Source organism: Bubalus bubalis, chromosome 13 (assembly GCF_019923935.1).
Source record: "Bubalus bubalis isolate 160015118507 breed Murrah chromosome 13, NDDB_SH_1, whole genome shotgun sequence".
Taxonomy (NCBI): Eukaryota; Metazoa; Chordata; class Mammalia; order Artiodactyla; family Bovidae; genus Bubalus; species Bubalus bubalis.
This window is the reverse complement of record NC_059169.1, coordinates 17,148,876-17,172,970: the sequence shown is the minus strand read 5'-3', so window position 1 is coordinate 17,172,970 and position 24,095 is coordinate 17,148,876. Positions and strand designations below refer to the sequence as shown.

At 43.4% G+C, this 24,095-nt stretch overlaps 1 protein-coding gene across 3 annotated transcripts in view; it reads left to right on the top strand.

Annotated features, from left to right (window-relative positions):
• Window positions 1–210: 210 nt before the first annotated feature.
• The window catches only part of LOC102413663 (ATP-binding cassette sub-family C member 4), a 122,335-nt gene continuing 98,450 nt past the window's right edge, over window positions 211–24,095 (top strand). For 2 of the 3 annotated variants that reach the window (XM_044926924.2, XM_044926922.2), the window contains exons 1-4: window positions 211–4,225; window positions 10,695–10,805; window positions 11,306–11,426; window positions 19,549–19,767. In XM_044926924.2, the coding sequence (XP_044782859.2) occupies window positions 3,966–4,225; window positions 10,695–10,805; window positions 11,306–11,426; window positions 19,549–19,767 (711 nt within the window). In that variant the 5' untranslated portion in view covers window positions 211–3,965. The remainder of the gene's footprint in view (window positions 4,226–10,694; window positions 10,806–11,305; window positions 11,427–19,548; window positions 19,768–24,095) is intronic. The other variant, XM_044926923.2, reaches the window with a different exon arrangement.

Sequence of the window (24,095 nt, the reverse complement as noted above, 5' to 3'; positions counted from 1 at the left end):
TGGTTAGTCAGAAAGTTTAGGTAAGAAGTGAAGCATCTAGAGCTCTGGTCCCCTGGCTTCATATCCAACCTTCTTTGTACAAATCAACACTGATTTTCAGTATGTTTTACAAATATTATATTCATTATTGTTCATAAAAGAATGCTAAGAAGTTTCAAAAAATAAAGACAGCAGAAACTGAAGGGACTGAGTGTATTTGGCAGTTTGGAGATGACTAAGCTTCCCGGGTGGTGCTAATGCTGCATGCCAATCCAGGAGATATAAAAGATGCAGATTCAATCCCTGGGTCAGGAAGATCTCCTGGAGAAAGAAATGGCAACCCACTCAAGTCTTCTTGCCTAGAGAATCACATGGACAGAGGAGCCTGGCAAGCTATGGTCCATAGGTTTGCAAAGAGTTGAACACGACTGAAGCAACTTAGCACACACACACAGTTATCATCCTGAGATAGTTGTGGGGACTGAAGAGAACAGTCTGCAGCAGTCTGACATGGAAGTCACTAAATTGCCAACCTCAGCAAGCAATTCTTTCATCTTTGAAGGAGAACTAGTAGCTGAGTGTTTACAGTACTGGAAAAGGTAGGTAATGTAAAAGAGAACTGTAAATCAGGTAGGTCTGGTTACATACATTGTAGACTGCCTTATCTGAGAAAGAGCTAATGCAAGAAAGGTAGGTAATTGAAAAATTATATTTTTCAGCTCTAATCATTTTCTTTTTTGTGACAGAAAATTTCAAACATGCATGAAATATCAAGAAAATAGTATAATAAACTCCTATCATGCCCATCAATAGAAAATTGTCAATATTTTGCCATATTAAAAAAATATTAATACATTAATGCTTTCTTTAAAAGCCATTTCCCCTCCAGGTTTATTGAGGTATAACTGACAATCAATAATAGTTTATGTTTAAAATGTACAACCTGATGACTTGACAGTGCATGTGTGCTGAATCGTGTCTGACTCTTTTGATGCTATGGACTGTAGTCCACCAGGCTCCTCTGTCTATGGGATTCTCCAGGCAAAAATACTGGACTGAGTTGCCATTTCCTCCTCCAGGGAATCTTCCCCAGAGATTGAGCCAATGTTTCCTGAGTCTCCTGCATTGACAGAAAGATTCTTTACCACTGTGCCAACTGGGAAGCCCCGATGACTTAATACACATATTGTTCCTGTTCAATTGCTAAATCCTGTCCGACAATTTTTGACCCCATGGACTCCAACACACCAGGCTCCCCCATCCTGCACTATCTACTGGAGTTTGCTAAAATTCATGTCCATTGAGTCAGTGATGCTATCTAACCATCTCATCCTCCACTGCCCCATTTGCTCCTTTTGCCTTTAATCTTTCCTAGCATCAGGGTCTTTTCAGCACAATCAAATTAATCATTGTGGCCCCCAATGCATAAATTAACCATTTTTTCCTTTTTTTATGGTGAAAAGATCCAAGATCTACTCTTTTAGAAAGCCCAATGTACACAGTTTAGTATTGTCAACTGTAACCATATTATTGTACACCAGTTTATAACTTGCCTGTGTGCTTGCTAAGTTGCTTAGTCATATCCAACTCTTTGTGACCCATGGACTGTAGCCAGAAATTCTCCTCTCTCCATGGGATTCTTCAGGCAAGAATACTGGAGGGGGTTGCCATTTCCTACACCAGGGGATCTTCCCAATGAAGCCAAAAGCCTTAATTAATCATACTATTTTAGCCAAGGTACATGAGCATAATAAAGTGATCCTATTATAAGCACCACAAACTTTGATCTCCTTCTTTTAGGGTGGAAGGGAAGGGAAACTGCTGAGCTGGGAAGATGGCCACACAAATAACTAGACTTCTGAGTGGGCGTCCACGATTTTGTTCATTCAGCCCTACTGTCATTCATTCATTCAAAACAGTGCACTCTAGGCACCTTCCTCACACAGTGACCATCCACCAGTGAGACAGACCACACTAGACTTGGACTTGAGTCCAAGTGAGGATTAGTCATTTACTGATTCTATGACTTTGGAGAAGTGCTGTCCTTGAGCCTCCTCTTTCTCATTTTTGTCAAATAGGGATAATAATACCTTCTTGAATGGGGCATTGTTAGAGTTAAAAATGATGGAAGTTCCCCAGAAATGCACATACCTGTGTTCTATAACATATGCCACTGTTATTCTGCTAGGCCCTGAGCACATGATTAAAGAAATCATAAAGCAGTCTTTTTCTCCCCATAATCCCCTTTCCCAATCTAAGAGGGCAGCTAAAAGCTTACAGAGGCCCCATGCACAGATCAACATGTGAGATGCCAAAAGCCTATCTCCAATAACAGCATTCAGTCATCTTCTAAAATCGTTCAAGCTCTTCTAATCTTCCGTTTCCTTTCCTTAGGTCTTGCAGCTCTACATACACAATCTGGGCTAAATCCTGCTGTTGGTGGAAGTCAAATGCTTAGGCACCAGTTGTGTTGTCCAACCCAAGTTCCTGTGCTTGAGGTAAAGTGAGGCCAAACAAACCAAAATGTTGGAGTTGAAGCAGAGAAAGGCTTATTGAAAAGATTAAGCAAAGAGTACAGGCAGCTCATGCTATAAAGACCAGAACTCTCTGATGGACTTCAGGGGATAATCTTAAAAGGGAAGGTGAAGGAGAAAGTCCAGTGTATGTGATCAACTGTTGCATTATTTTCTGCTTGGTTGATGGTGAGGTAACAGGGTGGTGTCACAGGGTTTTATATCATCAGTCCTTAGGCTCTAGCTGGTGTGGGGGCTCCCTGCTTGTGGCCATCATACAGTTAATTTATTCCATCTGGTGGGGGTTTTAGTATCTGCAGAATAACTCAGGAATGTACATTTGATATTGTTATTTATTAATATGTCCTTCAGGGAGGAACTATGGATTCTGTGACTGTTGCATGGCTTATCTAGTGTTTAATTTTGTTTTTAAATTACATGTTCATATTCTTTCAGTCTTTTTTAAAAAATAGTTTTATTTCTTTTTGGTTATGCTGGGTCTTCACTGCTGCACAGGCTTTTCTCTAATTGCAATGAGCAGAGGGCTATTCTTGATTGCAGTTGAGCAGACTTCTCATTGCACTGGCTTCTTTTGTTGTAGAGCATGGGCTCTAGGGCATGTAAGTTTCAATAGCTGTGGCAGGTGGGTTCAATAGTTGCTGCTCCCAGATTCTAGAGCATAGGTTCAAGTTGTGGCCCACAGGGTTAGTTACTTCAAGGCATATAGATCTTCCCCGACCAGGGATCCAACCTGTGTTTTCTGCATTAGCAGGCAGATTCTTTACCACTGAGCCACCAAGGTAGCCCTAATCATCAATTATTGAGCCACCTCTTGTAATTCAGAGGAGATCTGGGAGACTAAAGCTTTTCTACAAAAGGGAAGCAGGAAGAGGGCATGAGGTGGTGTGCTCCATCCCAGGAAGGCCCCATAGGGTCCTGCTCCATTACAGTTGGAGAACTTCCAGCGCCCTTGTTTGGTCCTGATGAGGGCAAAGTGCCCAGAAGGCGGGGTGCTATCTCTTTCGGCCAGCTCTCTCCTGGTCTCTCCACAGCTGACGGGCATTTCTGAGCAGATGCGGCTGATAGAGTTGGTACCTCCTTTTTCCACCTTGGGGGTGGGTGCCTGGGCTCATAGCTCTCACTTTGGCAGAGTTTGCAGCCACGTGCCTGAACGCTGGCGCCCTGGTTGCAGGACTCCGAGTGCAGCACCGTCCTACCCGCCTCCATCAGCTGCGCCAGCATCCTCTCCGCGTACCTGCGTGTGGCTCCTGTCTGGCCACCCCTTCGTCCCGCTGTCCACACCGCTCCCGACTCAGGGCTCCAGGCGGTGGTGGCAGAGGCGCCTAGAGGGTGGTCCAGAAGGCTGGGACCAGGCAAGAGCTGACGCTCCATTTCCAGAAGCAGGTGGTTCTGGTATACCGCCTAGCGGACTGGCACTGTGGTTGAGCCTCCAGCACCCCCGTCGGCGCCACCATGAGCAGTCCGAGCAACTCCCCTGCCAAAGCGGCGCCCGCGCCACAGTCCACGCCGGCCCCGGAGCCCACGCCGGCCTCGGAGCCCACGCCGGAGTCCACGCCGGAGCCCCAGTCCACGGCGGCCCCGGAGCCCACGCCGGAGCCCTCGCCGGTCCCCGCGCCCTCGCCTGTGGCCGCTAGCAAGATGCACTTGGTGTACCCGGAGGTGAATCCCAACCCGCTGCTGCACTCGAACTTCTGCTCCCTCTTGTTTCTCAGGTGAGCGCCCCGTCTGAGCTGTGACCCGCCCTCCGCAGGCACCTTTCAGTGACCAAGGGGAAAGTCGGGGCGAGGGAGCATTTTCCGCGGGCGCCCAGGCAGCTGGTGGAGCCTCCCCACTCTGGCCGCGTGGTCCCCGCCTGCGCCTGGGCTTGAGGAGTGAGGAGTCAGGAGTCAGGGGAAGTCCTGGGCGTAGGAGCGGGACGCAAAAACCTGGTATCCGGAGCGCAGGATTTCCCAGCCTGGCCTCTCGCTGCTCCAGCATCCTTCAGGGCCCTGGAGCCCGGGGAGCAGGAGGCAGGGAGGTTAAAAACCCAGATTGCCCCGGGGGAGTCGCCACCCAAACGGAGAACGAACTGGATCCCTACATTCCATTTTTAGCGGGCTTCCCTAGTACAGCTCAGGATTTCCAGTTCTAAACTAATTTGCACCCTTTCCCCACAAGGGTGCAAACAAGCAAGCAGTTTATGAACAGCTTCCTTTATCTAATTAGTGCCCTGCCATTAGATGTCTTTGCCATCTTCCAGTGATGTCCCCACCATTTCTCATGTAACTTAGGTGACACCTGGGTTCCAGCTGCACTGGGCTCTGTCTATCCCTGTATCTATGACCATGTCTTTCTTTTCATCCCTCTCTCTCTTCCTGTGTGGCTCACACTGCATGTCCTGGTACCTAGTTGTAACAAATTTCATGTATGTAAAAAAAATCTATTGTTTTTTGTTTAATGAATGGGGACCCTGTTCTTGAACATGTTTTGCTTTTGCCTGGGATATACATCTTGGAATAGAGTGTGCATTTGATCACAGCCCCTTTCCCTGTTGTGAATATTTCTGCTTTCACCTTTGAGGACCACTTGGGGGATAAGGTCACTGAAGGCTGTGGGGTCTTATCCGGATCTTTAGCCTTTGGAGAAGAGGTGAAAGGTCTTGATGCAGGTGCTTCTACCTAGGAGTCATTTGGTCCTGAAACCACTCAGGGGTCCCTGAGATGAGAGGAAACACACACAGATTAAAAACAGCACAGAGAGATGTAAGAAAGTTTTCCCTCTGGTAACTGGGACTACTAACTAGCTGGGCCTGAACCTTTGGGTTTTAATTGCTCTTGGATGATAATTAGATTTTTTTGTTTCTAGACCCTAACCCATTCATATTTTCCATACATTCTGACATTTCCTTTTTTAAGGGGAAGATATAGGGGATCCTCATGGGATGGGAGTCACTGTGCTTATCTTCATGGTAGTGTGTTCAGTGTGTAGCTACATCTCTTGGCCATTTGGCAGTCCTTAAGGCAAGAGAGGCCTAGAAGTAGGAGTGTAGGGGTGGTTACTGTAAATAATAATAAAATAGACACATGTCTCCTTAACTTCTGCAGGGCAGGCAACTCTCTGGGCGTGTTCTATTTGTAGATTTGCAAAATGTGTATGTGTATGTGTGGAAATGGGAAAGTGAAGACTCCTCATTGATTTGGGTAGCCACCTATTTCCAGTTTTACTGCCAGAGGGGAAAGAGCTAGTACCTCTTACCTCACACCTGAAGGCACTGAAGCAGAGAGGCTGAGTAAATTGCCCACATCACACAGCTAGTAAGTGCTGGAGTTGGATCTCAAACCAGGCCATCTGTCTCCCCAGCCTGTGTTATCCTGTATGTAACTGCTGTACTGAGCTGCCTTTGTGGACACTTGTTCTTAAATGCAGGGGAAGGCAATTCCAAACACGTTTTTGGTCTTGTTGGCAGGAGTTTCTCAAAGTTCTTAAAGTTCTTGCTGTTGGAGATGATGCATGTGAAACATTCTATAATCAAGCTTTAGGATAGCTGTTCTCAGAGTCTGGCTCTCAGACCGGCAGCATCCTTGTCACCTGGGATCTTGTTAGAAATGAAATTCCCCACCGTGCTCCTTCTAGACCAGTTTTGTAAAGTTAGAAACTCTGGGGATGGGGTTAAACAAGCTCCAGGTGATTCTGATGGAAGGTGGAGGCTGGTTTCTGCTTTAAGTTATTCCTCCCATTGGCACTGTTACTTCACTATTAACTTTTTAAAAGGGGTTTAGACTTTGTGAGGAGGAGGCAATGGCACCCCACGCCAGTACTCTTGCCTGGAAAATCCCATGGACGGAGGGGCCTGGTGGGCTGCCGTCTATGGGATCGCACAGAGTCAGACACAACTGAAGAGACTTAGTAGCAGCAGCTGCTAAGTTACCTGAGGTCAGGCCAACGACTAAAGGTTTTGCCACAGAGATTTCACACCTGAGGTGTATCGAGTAAAATTTTTTCTCATTTAATTTTAAAAAATAGTAATAAAGTGCACTTAACATAAAATTTACCACCTGAATTATTTTTAAGCATTTGGTTCAGTGTTGTTAAGTACATTCACATTATTGTGCAACCAGTTTCCAGAACTCTTTTCATCCTGCATCAGTATGTCATCAAACACTAATTCCCCACTCCCCTTTCCCTCAGCCCCTGACAACCACAGGGTCACTTTGTTTCTTTCTGAATTTGACTGCTCTCAGCACCTTTATGAAAGTGGAATCATACAGTGCTTGTCTTTTGTGACTGCAGTGTTTTATACCCCCATCATCAGTGTGCAAGGGTTCCAATTTCTCCATATCTTTGCCAAACCTCCTTCTCTTGCTCGTCTTCCCTCTTCTCCTTTCCTCCTTCCTCTTCCCTGCCTTGTCCCCCCTCCTCCCTTCCTTCATCTCCTCTTTCTACCTCTCCCTCCTCCTCCTCCTTCTTCACCCCTCCTAATATGTGTGAAGTGGTGTCTGATTGTGATTTTGATTTGCATTTCCCTAAGGATTCAGGTTGCTCTAGTAAAAAACATGCCTGCCAATGCAGGAGACATAAGAGAGATGGGTTCGATCCCTGGGGTCCGGAAGATCCCCTGGAGAACAGCATGGAAACCCACTCCAGTATTCTTGCCTGGAGAATCCCATGGACAGAGGAGCCTGGTAGGCTTCAGTCTATAGCATCACACAGAGATGGACACGAATGAATCGACTTAGCACACACAAGGATTTGTGATGTTAAGCATCTTTTCCTCTGCAGGGAAACCTTTTTTTTTTGTTGTTGTTGTTCTTCAAGCTTTGTCTGCTTTATTTCACTACATGAAGTTAAGCAATAAGCCAAAACAGTAACCTGTCATTCATAAAGACCAAGGAGTGCCTCTCATTCCCAAAAGGGACCAATAAGGATATTGATTACAAATGTGCATGACATTTAGCTCATTAAGCCTATAAACAGTCTGAACAAAAGAAAACTCTGGTGCACGAATCAAATTACAAATTCAAATTAACTGTTAAGTTCCCCAAATTGTAGTTTCTATGCCAATGACATCTAATTGGTCTTCAGTGGCCCACACTGACTATAAAAATCTGCAAGCAGACTTTTAAAGAGGGTCTTTCAGAGTAAGTCCTGCTGCTAATTGAGTATTTCTTATAGGGAATAACTGTAGGATGAATGACCCAGGTGTTTCAAATCTAAGTGGTTAAAACACAGAGACAAATGCTTTTGTTTTAGAAGGAAATTTAGAGCAACATATTAAGGGTCATGGCGATACTCACCTGGAGTGGAAAATTGGAGTAGAGGACAATTGAGGTCCTGGGTCCTCAGTGCTTGGGTCCAGTCTTCAGACTCCTGGACTGGAGTTCTTTAGAAGTGCCAAGTTACCAGGGTTAGCAAAATCTGAAATTCAGTCTCTCTTATTCCTTCTTTAATAGTTCATAGACATTCATTTACTTAAAAAATAATTCTTAAACATCTCCTCTGTACCCATACTGTACTAGGAATAATGCAATAAATAAGAGAAACATGATCTCTGCTCATGGGTTATTATTGTCTGGCTTTGGAAATTTCCTTACCCAGTAAAATAGTGTTAATCCTTGGGCTATTTCCACATATTATTAACATGTAACTAATACATAATCAGTTTAATAGGGTTTGGAGGAATCCTCTGTACAGTTACTGTTTTTCATTTTATGAAGTGAAGTGAAAGTTGCTCAGTCATGTCCAGCTCTTTGTGATCCCATGGACTATACAGTCCATGGAATTCTTCAGGCCAGAATAACAGAGTGGGTAGCTGTTCCCTCCTCCAGGGCATCTTCCCAACCTAGGGATAGAACCCAGGTATCCCACATTGCAAGTGGATTCTTTACCAGCTGAGCCACCAGGGAAGCCCATTTCATTTTATAGTTAATAAGTAATTTGGAGAAAGATAATTTGAGGTTATATGAATACCATGCTGCACATCAAACTTTCAACCATTAGGTTTAGCTTCCATTGATAATTTTCTAACTCCATGTTCATTCTGTTTATTTGCATTCTTGAATACAAGAGCTTTCCCTTCTCTCATGTATATGTAGCAGTATGGATTGATGGATCCTTTTGTTATTTAATAGATTGTGATTCATTGCCATTTATTTTGATGCCTAAAGAATCCCAGATTTGTTTAGCAAGAGCCATTCAAGCTGGCTTCTCTGTCCTCCTACACATCCTCATGATTCCTTGTGTGTTTCCTTATTTTATGGCCCAAGATGTCCCAGGCCCATCTTGGACTTTCTCTGCCTGTTGGTCTCAGCCTGTAGATAGTGATGTGGTTGGTGGGAATGCCTGGAGCTCTGCTCATCTTGGCATGTACTAGTTACAGCAGCCCCCACAGGCATTCCCCTTCCGGAGCCAGTGTTGCGGTTGGACTGGCCCTTGTGGTTCTTAGGATTGTGAGACCCATCTCAGCGACAACCATCAGGGAATTTTCAAATGCCAAGGTGTATCACTCACATGACCTGAAGAGTACAAGGCATGCCTGGAGCTACATATCGAGGTCCTAGGTAGAAAGAGAGAGAGAAAGAGACTGTGAAAACTAGTGAGTGAAAGCGCTTGGACCTGGTGTTCTGCCTTTTGCGGATTGAAGGTGGGGTGCGCTAAGATTTAGCAGCTTCACTCTATTGGTGAATTTAAAAAATAAGAGCGGGAATTAAAGTGCGGGAAGGGAGAAGCAAGCAGTCAGTGAGATGGTCTGTTATCAAGTCAACCAGCACTTTCTGAAAAAGGAAACTGCATGGGTGGGGCGGCCTGGCTTTTTATCTGGTTGTATAACTGACTCATGTTCATTGGAGATGGATAGCTTTGAGGTGTATGTCTCCAAAGCTTAACGTCAGGCGTTTATATTGCAATTAAAAAAGGTGATTATCAGGTGCTAAAACACACTGCCACAACCTTGGAACCAGCCATTTCTTCAAGGAACCTTGGTTCCTTTTAGAGAAGAAAGATATTAATAAGTCAGGATCTGGGTGGAGGGGGCCAAAGGGACAGACTTCCCTAAAATAAGTAAGTCATGGGAATGTAATGTCTGATAGAGTGACCACAGTTATAGTGCTTTATTGCATATTTGAAAGCTGCTGAGAGTTGACCTTAAAAGTTCTCACCACAAGAAAAAAATAATTGTGTATGTTAAAAAAAATAACTATGAGATCTGGGTCTGGAGTGTTCTTTGCTACTAGTGTGTCATTGCTTCCAGGGTCCTTCAGGATATAGAGCTAGACAGTTCAGTTTAGTTCAGTCGCTCAGTTGTGTCCAACTCTTTGTGACCCCATGAATTGCAGCACACCAGGCCTCCCTGTCCATGACTAACTTCTGGAGTTCACTCAAACTCACATCCATCAAGTCGGTGATGCCATCCAGCCATCTCATCCTCTGTCATCCCCTTTTCCTCCTGCCCCCAATCCCTCCCAGCATCAGAGTCTTTTCCAATGAGTCAACTCTTCGCATGAGGTGGCCAAAGTACTGGGATTTCAGCTTTAACATCATTCCTTCCAAAGAAATCCCAGGGCTGAACTCCTTCAGAATGGACTGGTTGGATCTCCTTGCAGTCCAAGGGACTCTCAAGAGTCTTCTCCAACACCACAGTTCAAGAGCATCAATTCTTCAGTGCTCAGCTTTCTTCACAGTCCAACTCTCACATCCATACATGACCACTGGAAAAACCATAGCCTTGACTAGATGGACCTTTGTTGTCAAAGTAATGTCTCTGCTTTTCAATATGCTCTCTAGGCTGGTCATAACTTTCCTTCCAAGGAGTAAGTGTCTCTTAATTTCATGGCTGCAGTCACCATCTGCAGTGATTTTGGAGCTCAAAAAAATAAAGTCTGACACTGTTTCCACTGTTTCCCCATCTATTTCCCATGAAGTGATGGGACCAGATACCATGATCTTCATTTTCTGAATATTGAGCTTTAAGCCAACTTTTTCACTCTCCTCTTTCACTTTCATCAAGTGGCTTTTTAGTTCCTCTTCACTTTCTGCCATAAGGGTGGTGTCATCTGTGTATGTAAATATCCAATTTTTTTTCTTCCATATTTCTATATATTTACAGTGTAGACTATTTCTTTTTATAAAGCCCATAAATGTAGGATTCTAATTAGAGTTGTATAATTTGAATATATACCACTCTCCTTTTCTCTTAATTTATAACAGGTGGATAAACCCCTTTTTCCTATTTGGTCACAAATGGAGATTGAAAGAAAATGAGATACACTCAGTGCTTCCAAAAGATTGCTCCCAGCACCTTGGAGAAGAGCTGCAAGGGTGAGCACAGACAGCAGGGAGAAGGGGAGAAAGAGTGAGAATTTCCACTTGGGGCTAAAGGTGTGCAGGGGCTTTGCCTTCCTCCGGGTTCTTCTGAGACTCCTCCCCTGACACTGCATGCTCACTCCCTCAGGCTGACCCCAGGCTTAGCCCACTTTGGAGGCTGGGGGAGCCCGTGTTCCCTGTGCATTTGTGGATGTGAAGGGAGCCTGCAGTCAAGGCCCTGGAGGCCAAGCTGTGTCCCCAGAGGTGGGGTCCCTGGAGGACAGTGTCTGCCCTTCTGAGCTGCTCATGACCTGTGAATCCAGCAAAGCCTCAAGGCCTATTTTTCTGGTGCTTCAGTCTACACCACTCATCTTTCAGGAGCCCTGTGAGCAGTTAGCCAGTATCTATGGGGCAGCCACAGAGTGCCCTGTAGTGAAGGCTTATCTTCCACCCTGGCCCCTCCCCCATTTTCCCTATGGCAGTGCTGTTCTTTACTGTGCTTTTGCTCATCACAGGTACTGGAAGCAAGAAGTTGACAGAGCTGAGAAAAATGGACAGAAGCCTTCTTTAAAGAAAGCAATCATAAAGTGCTACTGGAAATCCTGTTTGTTATCTTCAATTTTTATATTATTTGAGGTAAAGGCTTTTATAAACAGTGCATTGCTTTCATTGTACATGGGCCAGTACTGAGATGGATGCGACTGGTGAGAGAGACCAGTGGTTTAACATCCTGTAGCCCAGTGGTTGTATTTATTCTCAGCATAAACAGGTGTTTACCTAGGGAATTGGTCCTCTGGAGATTACTATTTGTCTTTTAACCAATTAACACATAGTGTCATGGGAGGAAAGACTGAAAAGCAAAGACATTTTAGACCATGTTAGGACATCGTTGGTGCTCAGAAAATGACATAAATGCTAAAATTAATCCTTGATCAAGAGAATATCCTAAAACGTAAAGGAATATGTGGTTTGGAGGAAGTAAACTTGGGGCAGAGCCCCAGTAACATAAGACATTTTACAGGTGCTCAGTTCAGTGCAGTTGCTCAGGCATGTCTAACTCTTTGAGACTGCAACATGTCAGGCTTCCCTGTCCATCAGCAACTCCTGGAGCTTTCTCAAACTCATGTCCATTGAGTAGGTGATACCATCCAACCATCTCATCCTCTGTCATCCCCTTCTCCTTCTACCTTCAATCTTTCCCAGCATCAGGGTCTTTTCCAATGAGTCAGTTCCTCGAATCAGGTGGCCAAAGTATTGGAGCTTCAGCTTTAGTCCTTCCATTGACTATTCAGGATTGAGTCCTTTAGGATTGACTTGTTGGATCTCCTTGCAGTCCAAGGGGCTCTCAAGAGTCTTCTTCAAAACCACAGTTCAAAAGCATCAATTCTTCAGTGCTCAGCCTTCTTTATGGTCCAACTCTCACATCCATACTTGGCTACTGGAAAAACCATAGCTTTGACTAGTCAGATGTTTGTCAGCAATGTCTCTCTTTTTTAATATGCTGTTTAGGTGGTTCATAGTTTTTATTCCAAGAAGCATGTGTCTTTTAATTTCATGGCTGCAGTCACCATCTGCAGTGGTTTTGGAGCCCCAGAAAATAAAGTCTCTCACTGTTTCCATTGTTTCCCCATCTATTTGACATGAAATGATGGGACCAGATGCAATGATCTTCATTTTTTGAATGTTGAGTTTTAAGCCAGCTTTTTCACTCTCCTCTTTCATTTTCATTAAGAGGTTCTTCAGTTCCTCTTCACTTTCTGCCATAAGGGTGGTGTCATCTGGCTATCTGAAGTTATTGCTATTTCTCCCGGCAATCTTGATTCCAGCTTGTGCTTCATCCAGCCAGGCATTTTGCATGATGTACTCTGCATATAAATTAAATAAGCAGGGTGACAACATACAGCCTTGACGTAACTCCTTTCCCAATTTAGAACCAGTCTGTTGTTCCATGTCTGGTTCTAATTGTTATTTCCTGACCTACATATTGATTTCTCAGGAGGCAGATAAGGTGGTCTGGTGTGTTCTCATCTCTTTAAGCATTTTGCACAGTTTGCTGTAATCCACACAGTCAAAGGATTTGGCATAGTCAATAAAGCAGAAGTAGATGTTTTTCTGGAATTCTATTGCTTTTTCTATGATCTGATGGATGTTGGCAATTTGATCTCTGGTTCCTCTGCCTTTTCTAAATCCAGCTTGAACTTCTGGAAATTCTCCATTCACATACTGTTGAAGCCACACTTGGAGAATTTTGAGCATTACTTTGCTAGAGTGCAAGATGAATGCAATTGTGCGGTAGTTTGAACATTCTTTGGCATTGCCTTTTTTGGGATTGAAATGAAAGCTGACCTTTTCCAGTCCCATGGCCCCTGTTGAGTTTTCAAAATTTGTTGGCACATTGAGTGAAGCACTTTCACAGAATCATCACTTAGGACTTGAAATAGCTCAAATGGAATCCCATCACCTCCACTAGCTTTGTTCATGGTGATGCTTCCTAAGGCTCACTTTACTTTGCACTCCAGGATGTCTGGCTATAGGTGAGTGATCACACCATCATGATTATCTGGCTGATAAAGATCTTTTTTGTATAGTTCTTCTGTGTATTCTCTCCACCTCTTCTTAATATCTTCTGCTTCTCTTAGGTCCATATGGTTTCTGTCCTCTGTTGTGTCCATCTTTGCATGAAATTTTCTTGGTATCTCTAATTTTCTTGAAGAAATCTCTAGTCTTTGCCATTCTATTGTTTTCCTCTCTTTCATTGCCTTGACCTACAAGGAAGGCTTTCTTATCTCTCCTTGCTGTTCTTTGGAACTCTGCATTCAGATGGGTATATCTTTCCTTTTCTCCTTTGACTTTAGCTTCTCTTCTTTACTCAGCTATTTGTAAGGCCTCCTCAGACAACCATTTTTCCTTTTTGCACTTCTTTTCCTTGGGGATGGTCTTGATCCCTGCCTGCTGTACAATGTCACAAACCTCTGTCCATATTTCTTCAGGCACTTTGCCTATCAGATATAATCCCTTGAATCTATTTGTTACTTCCACTGTATAATCATAAGGGATTTAAGTTGTACCTGAATCGTCTAGTGGTTTTCCCATCCTTCTTCAATTTAAGTCTGAATTTTGCAATAAGGAGTTCATTATAGGTACTCAGCAAATAATACGGAGAAGGCAATGGCACCCCACTCAAGTACTCTTGCCTGGAAAATCCCATGGACGGAGGAGCCTGGTAGGCTGCAGTCCATGAGGTCGCTAAGAGTCGGACACAACTGAGCAACTTCACTTTCACTTTTCACTTTCATGCATTGGAGAAGGAAATGGCAACCCACTCCAGTGTTCTTGCCTGGAGAATCCCAGTGACAGAGGAGCCATCTATGGGGTCACACAGAGTCGGACACGACTGAAGCAACTTAGCAGCAGCAGTAGCAAATAATAATTAATTTGACCAGGTCACATGTGATAAATGATTTCCCAAGATAAGATCATCCCCTCTCCCCTTCCAGGGGAACAGAACCTGGGACCCTGCATCTGGGCTGGAGCTGCCCAGAACTCCCAAGAGCACATCCTTCCCTGGGTTTTCCACTTTCCCAATGGCTGGCACTGTGAGCCAAAACCCCCGTGTGGAGGAGCTCCAGCTTCACCATGAATTCATTCACCCTTCATGCTGGTTTCTGTCCTGGCTGTGGGGGTGGTTTTCTGGTTGAAGGGGGAGTCTTGGTACCTGGGATTGGCAGAGGGTGGAGAAAGGTGTGTGCAGGGAAAACCAGAGTAGAAAGCCATGAGGTCAGTGACCTCCATGACGCTGAAGATCCTGGGTCAAGATCCCCAGAGGACAGTTCAACTGGGGACACAGTGCCGTCAGCCCCCTGTTCTGGCTGAGCCTGCTGGAGGTCTACTGCAGACCCCCTTGGGTGGCTTATGCTCTCTGTAGTCCCTTAGCACTGCCTTAGGGACACGGGGTGGCCTGTGAGTATGTGGGAACAGTAGGGATGGAAGATACAGTTGCTGAGAGGGGGGTGTTTTAGGTGGAGAAGGTGGTGAGTTGTCATCATTCCATTGTACTGGGGGGTGAGGTGATAGCCCAGGTGGTTTTCAGGTGGAAGGTGTGGCTCTTAAGGTTGTTTTCTTCTGAAGAGCATGCAGGCAGCTGGGTAGGTGAAGTCTACCCCACACAACTGAAGAAACCAGAAAATCTGTCAATTTACTGGTAACTGGATGGCCCTGGCAGGTTGAATTCTCATTAATGACACGGGTGGATTAGCCATTGTGCTAGAGGCTGGGGACAGGTATATGAGGGAGAGTGCTACCTTTAAGAGGGCTCTGACCACCCAGATATTGCAGTGCCTTGTGGCAGGGTAATGTGTTGATTTCACAGTTTCCCAGCCCCAGTCATGCTTCCTGCTGGGGATCCAGGAAGGCCAGGCCTGGGGGCTGCATAAGGTGCAATTGGCAGAGCCCCGGCCCCTGTTTCAGGAGGCTGATTGTTGGGTGGTCATGGCAGAGAAGTGGGGAGTCGAGGACCTGGTAAATGTGGGGCTTATCCTCTGTAGCACTAGAAGTACTAGTGGCAGTAACAGAGGATCATACTCAGTAGTAGTGGTGGTGGCAGGGACTGCTGCTGCTGCTGCTGTCGCTTCAGTCGTGTCCGACTCTGTGCGACCCCATAGACGGCAGCCCACTAGGCTCCTCTGTCCCTGGGATTCTCCAGGCAAAAATACTGGAGTGGGTTGCCATTTCCTTCTCCAATGCATGAAAGTTAAAAGTGAAAGTGAAGTCGCTCAGTCATGCCCGAGTCTTAGCGACCCCATGGACTGCAGCCTACCACACTTCTCCATCCACGGGATTTTCCAGGCAAGAGTACTGGAGTGGGGTGCCAGTGCCTTCTCCAGGTGGCAGGGGCAGCAGTACTATTAATAGTGTAGTTAATAGTGTAGTAGTACAATAGTAAGTACTCCAAAAACATTACGTAGCAAAAATGCTATAAGCACTTTGCATGTCATATCACCAAATCCTTTGGCTAATTCAATTAAGTCATAGATATTATGTTACTTCCATTTTAGAAGAGAGGACACTCTGTTCAAATAGTTACATAGTGTGTCTGCGGTCATATGAAGAGTCAAGGACAGACTGAGGTTCCCTCTCAGGTGCTCTGACTTATAAGCCCGATCATCTGGATGACTGGAAGTTTGTCCATGATCAGAAAGGCTCGTCTTGAGAGTTTTGTCTTCATGATCTCAGACACACGTGTCCTGAACTTGGCCTAAGGATAAGAAATGGGATACAAGAACTCCCTGGGATGTCAGATTAGGGATCATAAATGAGGGTGGAGTCCAGGTTGGACCACATCCCCCCAATACTGGAAGTGACGAGGACTCTGAGACTAGCAGCAGTGTCATGTTGAGTTCAGATGGACCAGGAGCCCTTTAGGAAGCCACCTTGCCCTCATTACTATTCCCAATGGATGAGTTTATGGCTGCCCTGGAGAGCTAACTCTAAATCCATCCATACTCTTAAGACATTGCTCCAGATGGGCTCCCTGGCATGGACCAGTGAGAAGATGTTGGGTCTTGGATGGTGACTATGTTGGGACTGATGATCTGGACAGAGGTTGAGTCCTCTATGTTGTTACTAAGTGCTCCTGGTCGCTTGCTGAGACCCAGTATGTCTGTGATTCTGGGGGTGCATTTGCTGAACAAGAATGAGAACCCCAGGTCAGTTACTAGGGTGTGGAGCAGTTCTCCTTTTTTCCAAATACACTTCCCCCCACAGAGGGTGTACACCAGACCTAGGTCTTAGGGTGAGAGTTGGGTGGGACCAGACCATCCCTGGGTGGATAGCAGATAAATTAGCTGTGAAGTGCCAGGACTGGACTTTCTCTCAGGAAGGAGCTTGCTTGTTCATGCTGTTTAAGCCAATGTCTAGGTGGTTTACAGTGTAAAACTAGGCAGTGGCCTTGATTCCCCAGGTAAGAATGCTGACTGGCATATGAAACTCCTTCTAACTTTGTGGTATTAGGGTTATAACTGGCAGAACTCTTCATTCTAATGCAGTGATATTCTAGAAGTTGAGGGCCATTAAAACTCAAGGAGAAGTGAACCTTGAATTTTTTTTTTTTCCTGTCCACCAAAAGAAGCCTGAAATACAACATAAATACTCCTGTTTGCCTAATCTTGGCTATTGACAATCTACTGTTTGGAGAAGTTACAAAGAAATGATTTCTCATGACAAAGCTAGTAATGATTTAGCTTTTTTTTTTTTTTTTTTTTTTTTTTACATTTTAAAGATCTTATTAGGTGCTGTTTTGAATTTGGGATGATTAAAGCTAGTTGCTAAGTTGGATGGAATGAATGTTAGTAACTGATTTTATGAAGCAATGTCTCATTTTGTGATCTTCTGTCTATGCTGCTTTTTGGTCATTATATTTGAGATGGTAGAAGATCTAAACTCAGCCCAGGATTCTCTAAAATGCAAATGTGCTGCCTGCTAAGTCACTTTAGTCATGTCTGACTCTTTGAGACCCTATGAACCTTAGCCCACCAGGCTCCTCTGGCCATGGGATTCTCTAGGCAAGAATAGCAAAGTGGGTTGCCATGCCCTCCTCCAGGGGATCTTCCCAACCCAGGAACTGAACCAGCAACTCTTACATCTCCTGCATTGGCAGGCGATTTCTTTATCACTAGGGCCAGCTGGGAAGCTTTAACATGCAAATACATTTTCTTTATGACTTCCAGCCCTCTTTTAATTCCTCTGGTACATAGAACACCTTGTAGATCATCCATGATTCCCAAACAATGTGCTGTAACCACCCACAGTGCCGGTATTCCTGGCAGCACCAGAAGGAAGAGGCAGGCAATGTCAGTCCAAGGTGAGGCTTTTGGAGTTAGGATTTTGAAGTATGAAAATCTCTGTCCTATGAAAGAATGACTTATGATGCTCAGAAAAACAAATGGCAGGCTGATGTTGATGTGGAGCTCTTGAAAAACCAACAATAATTAAAACAGAACGTCCAGCAAGTCCCCAGCATGTCTGGCCCCTGAAAATATCTCCATGGGGACCCACAGACATCCCCAGGTCATCAGGGATTCCCTCTTAGAGATAAGTCTTCCATATGCTGTTGTGTAAGTAGGGTGATCTCAAAGAGCCGTTTGCCCAGTCCCCTCCCCTGAGAGGTGAGGAGTGGCGGGGGTTATGTCCTATTCTCCTGACAGTTAGAAATGGCCCAGCTTTGTCTCCTGTACATGAGCCACCTTGACTTTCTGCATTAAATTTAAAAAATATTGCTTAAAAGGAAAATCTTGTTCCAAAGTCGAGTTCTTGAAAGATTTCCATACTTTTGGCGTTTTGTCTTTTGAGAAGTCTGTGGAAGAAATGATGTTGAGGGTGGAGGTGTTTACTTTTGGTGACTTGGATTCTTGTTGAGTGTTTGATTTTCCTTAATAGGGGAGAAGGGAACCTTTAGGGGGTGACTAGAGGGAAGAGGTAGGTTGTGGGATGGAATGACTGTTTGGCAGGATGGGCAAGTGTTTCTTTAGTTTTGGGAAAGAAAATTGCTTTCCCTAAGTCTTACTCAGGAATTAAGCCTCAATGCCTCCCAACTCACTGGTTTGAGATTTGATTTTTGCCTTGGGAAAGAGATGATTTGTAATATTTCTTCCAAAGCAGCACCTGCAGTGTTTGTTAGATGGAGAACCATGGATGGCATTTTTTTTTTATTTTTTTTTAGTTTGGCTTCTGCCATGTTTAATTTTTGACTCCAAGGAACATCCCAGCTTCTAGAGGGTAGAGACGTAACAACACAGTGTTCCCTGGAGCTGAGAGCCTAGGAACCTCCCCAGCCTGGTTTCCTTGTGATGCTCAACGAAAGCTGGGCTCCATTCTCTTAATCTCTGAACATGTACAGTTTAGGGTGGAAACGATTGGATGTGTTTGTGCCAATGTCTTGGGCTTCCCATATAGCTCAGTTGGTAAAGAATCCACCTGCAATGCAGGAGACCCTGGTTTGATTCCTGGATAGGGAAGATCCTCTGGAGAAGGGATAGGCTACCCACTCCAGTATTCTTAGGCTTCCCTTGTGGCTCATCTGGTAAAGAATCCGCCTGCAATGTGGGAGACCTGGGTTCGATCCCTAGGTTGAGAAGATCCCCCAGAGAAGGGAAAGGCTACCCACTCTAGTATTTTGGCCTGGAGGATTCCATGGACTGTATAGTTCATGGGGTCGCAAAGAGTTGGACACGACTGAGCAACTTTCATAAGAAGATCTTGTGCCAATGTTTCAGTTCAAAAATGCTCTTAAAGCAGAAGGTGATGGCAAGAGCATGCTTCCTGTACATAAACCATCTTTATTTTCTGTTGGGCTGGGATGATGAGAGAATGGGAACAAGGGCCAGCTGTGAGCAGGGCTTGTTCATAGAGAAACAAATTTCTTACCCTTCTCTGCCACCTTTTTCTTTGTTCATCTTAGGCAAAGAGTCACTTGGCATCTTGCCAAATGCATTCTAAGGCACTAGTTGTGATACTTATTGAGTATTCACAATGTATTAAGCACAGTGTGCTAAGGCTTTATTGTCTTTCAACATAAAATTCTTGCCTAAGGTTAAAACTACTTGTCTTATAGAAGATAGTGAATCTGTACACTTTTCTTTTAGATGAGCCATGGATGTAGCATTTTGTTAAAATGCTTTTTAACAAGCAAAAATAAAATTTAAGTTTGTGTTAAGAAAAATAGGTATGACTTGAATTTCTAATGGAGACTTTTTTCTTTCAGGAATGCATCATAGTAGTTCTGCCCTTACTTTTGGGGAAAATGATTAGTTACTTTGAAAACCCCAAAAGTTCTAATGCTTTGCATGATGCCTACATCTGTGCCGCAGTGCTGAGTGCCTGTGTGCTCCTGTGGGCCATTCTGCACCACTTGAACTTCAATTATCTTCAGCGCATGGGGATGAGGCTTAGAGTGGCCACCTCCCATATGATCTACCACAAGGTAAGTGTCACTTGGTACTGCACTGCATACCTCTGCTAAAGCATCAGAAGCGTTTTGTAACTGGCATCATTGATGCTTTACTAGAGAAGCTTGCTATTTGCATCAAGTCAAGTTTGTTGTCATTTAAACAAACTTTACTAATATATAACTGAAAGTTTTTGAGAGCAAGTCAAGGCCACCTTTGATAAATTTAATCTACAGGCTGTTGCATAATACCCACTAAATTTATAATGAAATCTAATTAAAAAATAAGTATGAAAAGTATCTAGTTGATTTTCAGTGTTTTCCCTGCCTAAATCTCAGTGGTATTTATGGAAATTTTGTTATTGTTGTAAATTTCATTTACATCAAATTTATGTTTAAAAATGAGGTTTAGTGATTGGATCTCTAAAATTAAATCTAGGAAACAAGAATGTATTTGAGAAAGTTTATGATTGTATTTTTGAATTACCCATTTAATTATATTCAATATAATTGTTTTAACTAAAAATATATATGGGATCCCCTGGTGGCTCAAATGGTAAAGAGTCTGCCCACAATGCAGCAGACCTGGGTTGAATCGCTGAGTTAGGAAGATCCCCTGGAGAAGGAAATGGCAAGCCACTCCAATATTCTTACGTGGAAAATCCCATGGACGGAGGAGTTTGGTGGGCTACAGTCCATGGAGTCACAAAGAGTTGGACACGACTAAGTGACTAACACTTTCACTTTCAAATATATATATATATATATATAAATGGAATCTATGCCAAAAACAGATTCACTGTGTTCTACAGTTAAGATTACTTTTAATGGTATTAGGAAAAATAGTTGGATGTTCAGGACAAAGCTTGAAATTTTCCACTGGTTTTAGTAATTTTGAAGAGCATTTGTTGCTGTTCATTCAAGTTACTTTCTTAAAACAATATTTCCTTTTTTTCTGTAATAAAGATTATAGGAGTTTTTTTCTTTTTTTTTTTCCTGCACTGAATGGAGTGTGGGATCTGTTTACCAATCAGGGACTGAACACAGGCCCAAGGCAGTAAAAGCACTGAGTCATAACCACTGAACCACCAGGACCTTCCCTGCATTATAGCACTTCTCATAAGACCTTTATTGATGTGTTCAGTGACTTTATATTGAGAAATGCCATAGCATTATTCCACAGTTTACTCTGATCTTAACTGATATAAAAGGAGTAAGGATTTCAGATGTCTTTACAAAGGAATTGACACAAATACACTGCCAGTAATTAAAGGGCCCTTTATAAACTTGATCCTGGATACCTCTTTACCTTGGGCTATTTGCTTTAAAATAAATCCTTTTTTTAACTGTGTCATATACTTGAAATTAGATCTTTAAGTGTTTTGTTCCACACACACAAAAAAACATGTGGTAATGGATATGTTAATTGGTTTTACTGCAGTAATCATTTCCCAATGTATATTTATATCAAAACATCATGTAGTACACCATAAACATATATAGTTTTTATTTTAAAAAGTCCTCATTGAAAGCTAAAAACAAAACATTTAAATTGAAATTATCACCACTTTTACTTGGTTGCTCCTTCCCTAGAGCTTATGTTTCTTGGGAGTACTTGTCCTGGAAAAATTCAGGATGACTTCTCCTCATCTTCCCTTGAGCAAAGTGTTGTTAACCTCAGGGCTGTGTGAACTTGGAGCCCTGGCATCTCACTGTCTGTGTTTAACTACAGCATCTAAGCCAGTTTCTTCCTGGGTAATGTGGAAAGGGCAACAGTGACTGTACACTCTAGTCAGAGGTCTGGTTTGTCATTCATCTTCATCTTTTTTATTCTGTTGCATCAACTACTAGGAGGCAAATACCCAGATTTCCCCATAAATTAGCTAGATGTTTATCTTTCTGGATTATGCTTAGTGCCCATAAAGAGGAAATTTCACCAACACAGCACAGTGAAAACCTTAAGTTAGGCTTGAGGTAATGGTTCAGTCAAAGCTGGCTCTTTGCTGCACAGGTGAGCCATTGTTCACCTGTTTTTCTTCCTCTTCCCACTGACACTTTGGAAAGCTGCTTTTGGAAAATACAATCTGACTTGGCACATTTGCATGTGTGAATGTAAACATTTCTCAAGGTGTTTATTTGCCAGCTTGATTATTCTTGAAATGATTGTCCCTGTATCAAATCAAGAATTATTGGGATTAAAACTATGGACATAACCTGAAGTAGTTCCAGAATATAGGAAAGACAAATTTCTTAATGCATAGCCTTGCATCTAGAGTCCTGCTGGGGTACAGAAATAAGACACTTCTTCTTTGCAGGTTATGGGTGGGCTGATTCCTTAGGGCAAAGCTGGTGCTGCCAAGTGGCTCTGAAAGACCCCTCTGAATGTTTGTGGTTCATGCTCAGGCCCCATCTCCTGATCCCTGGTCCTGGGGAGGAATCAGATTAAGATGTTAAAAATGGAATGGCTGCTCAGCTCATAGTTGTAGTTTATCTACACTGTGAATTCCAGGCTTGGGCACGTCTCAAGAAGATCTCTAAGGCTGCACATCTGCTGGTCCTAAAATGGCCCATTCAGCATTTTCATGCTCTTTTCAGCTGAATTTTGATCTTGTGGGAGGGATCATATGTAAAATGACTTGTTATTTGTTTACATTTCCACAGCTTTGATAAAATTAATTTTGATCATTGATTTTTAAAAACTATGATAAAATATATACAACATAAAATTTACTGGATGCTTGGGGCTGGTGCACTGGGACGACCCAGAGGGATGGAATGGGGAGGGAGGAGGGAGGGGGGTTCGGGATGGGGAACACATGTATACCTGTGGCGGATTCATTTTGATATTTGGCAAAACTAATACAGTTATGTAAAGTTTAAAAATAAAATAAAATTTAAAAAATAAAATAAAATTTACCATTTAACTCATTTAAAGTGCACTATTTAGTGACATTAGGTACATTCACCTGGTTGTGGAAACATCATGACTATTCATCTCCAGAACTTTTCATCTTCCCAAACGAACTTCTGCAACCATTAAACACTAACTCCCCAGGCTACTCCCCCTTACAACCATCACCATTCTACTTCTCTCTCTGAGTTTGACTATTCTGGATGCCTCATATAAGTTGAATCATACAATGTTTGTCATCTATTTTACATATGGTAATACACATGTTTCAGTGCTATTCTCTCAAAACATCCTACTCTTGCCTTCTCCCACATAGTCCAAAAGTCTGTTCTTTACATCTGTATCTCTTTTCTTGTCTTGCATATAGGATCATCATTACCATCTTTCTAAATTCCATATATATGTGTTAATATGCTGTATTGGTGTTTCTCTTTCCAATTTACCTCACTGTGTATAATAGGCTCAAGTTTCATCCACTTCATTAGAACTGACTCAAATGCATTCCTTTTTATAGCTGAGTAATATTCCATTGTGTATGTGTACCACAGCCTTCTTATCCATTAGTCTGCTGATGGACATCTAGGTTGTTTCCATGTCCTACATATTCTGAACAGTCCTGCGATGAACATTGGGCACTCTTGCAATTCTGGTTTCCTTGGTGTGTATGTCCAGCAGTGGGATTGCTGGGTCATATGTCTAGTCAAGGCTATGGTTTTTCCAGTGGTTATGTGTGGATGTGAGAGTTGGACTGTGAAGAAGGCTGAGCACTGAAGAAGAATTGATGCTTTTGAACTGTGGTGTTGGAGAAGACTCTTGAGAGTACCTTGGACTGCAAGGAGATCCAACCAGTCCATCCTGAAAGAGATCAGCCCTAGGATTTCTTTGGAGGGAATGATGCTGAAGCTGAAACTCCAGTACTTTGGCCACCTCATGCGAAGAGTTGACTCATTGAAAAGACTCTGATGCTGGGAGGGATTGGCGGCAGGAGGAGAAGGGGATGACAGAGGATGAGATGGCTGGATGGCATCACTGACTCGATGGACGTGAGTTTGGGTGAACTGCAGGAGTTGGTGATGGACAGGGAGGCCTGGCGTGCTGCGATTCATGGGGTCACAAAGAGTCGGACACGACTGAGCGACTGAACTGAACTGAACTGAACTGATGACAGTTCTATTTCCAGTTTTTTAAGGAATCTCTACACTTCACTGTGGTTTTGATTTGTATTTCTATAATAATGAATGATGATGAGCATATTTTCTTTTCATGTGTTTATTAGACATATGTATGTCTTCTTTGGAGAAATGTCTGTTTAGTTCTTTGGCCCACTTTTTGATTGATTTGTTCATTTTTCTGATATTAAGCTGCATGAGCTGCTTGTGTATTTGGGAGATTAATTCTGTCAGTCGTTTCATTTGCTGTTATTTTCTCCCATTCTGATGGCTGCCTTTTCACC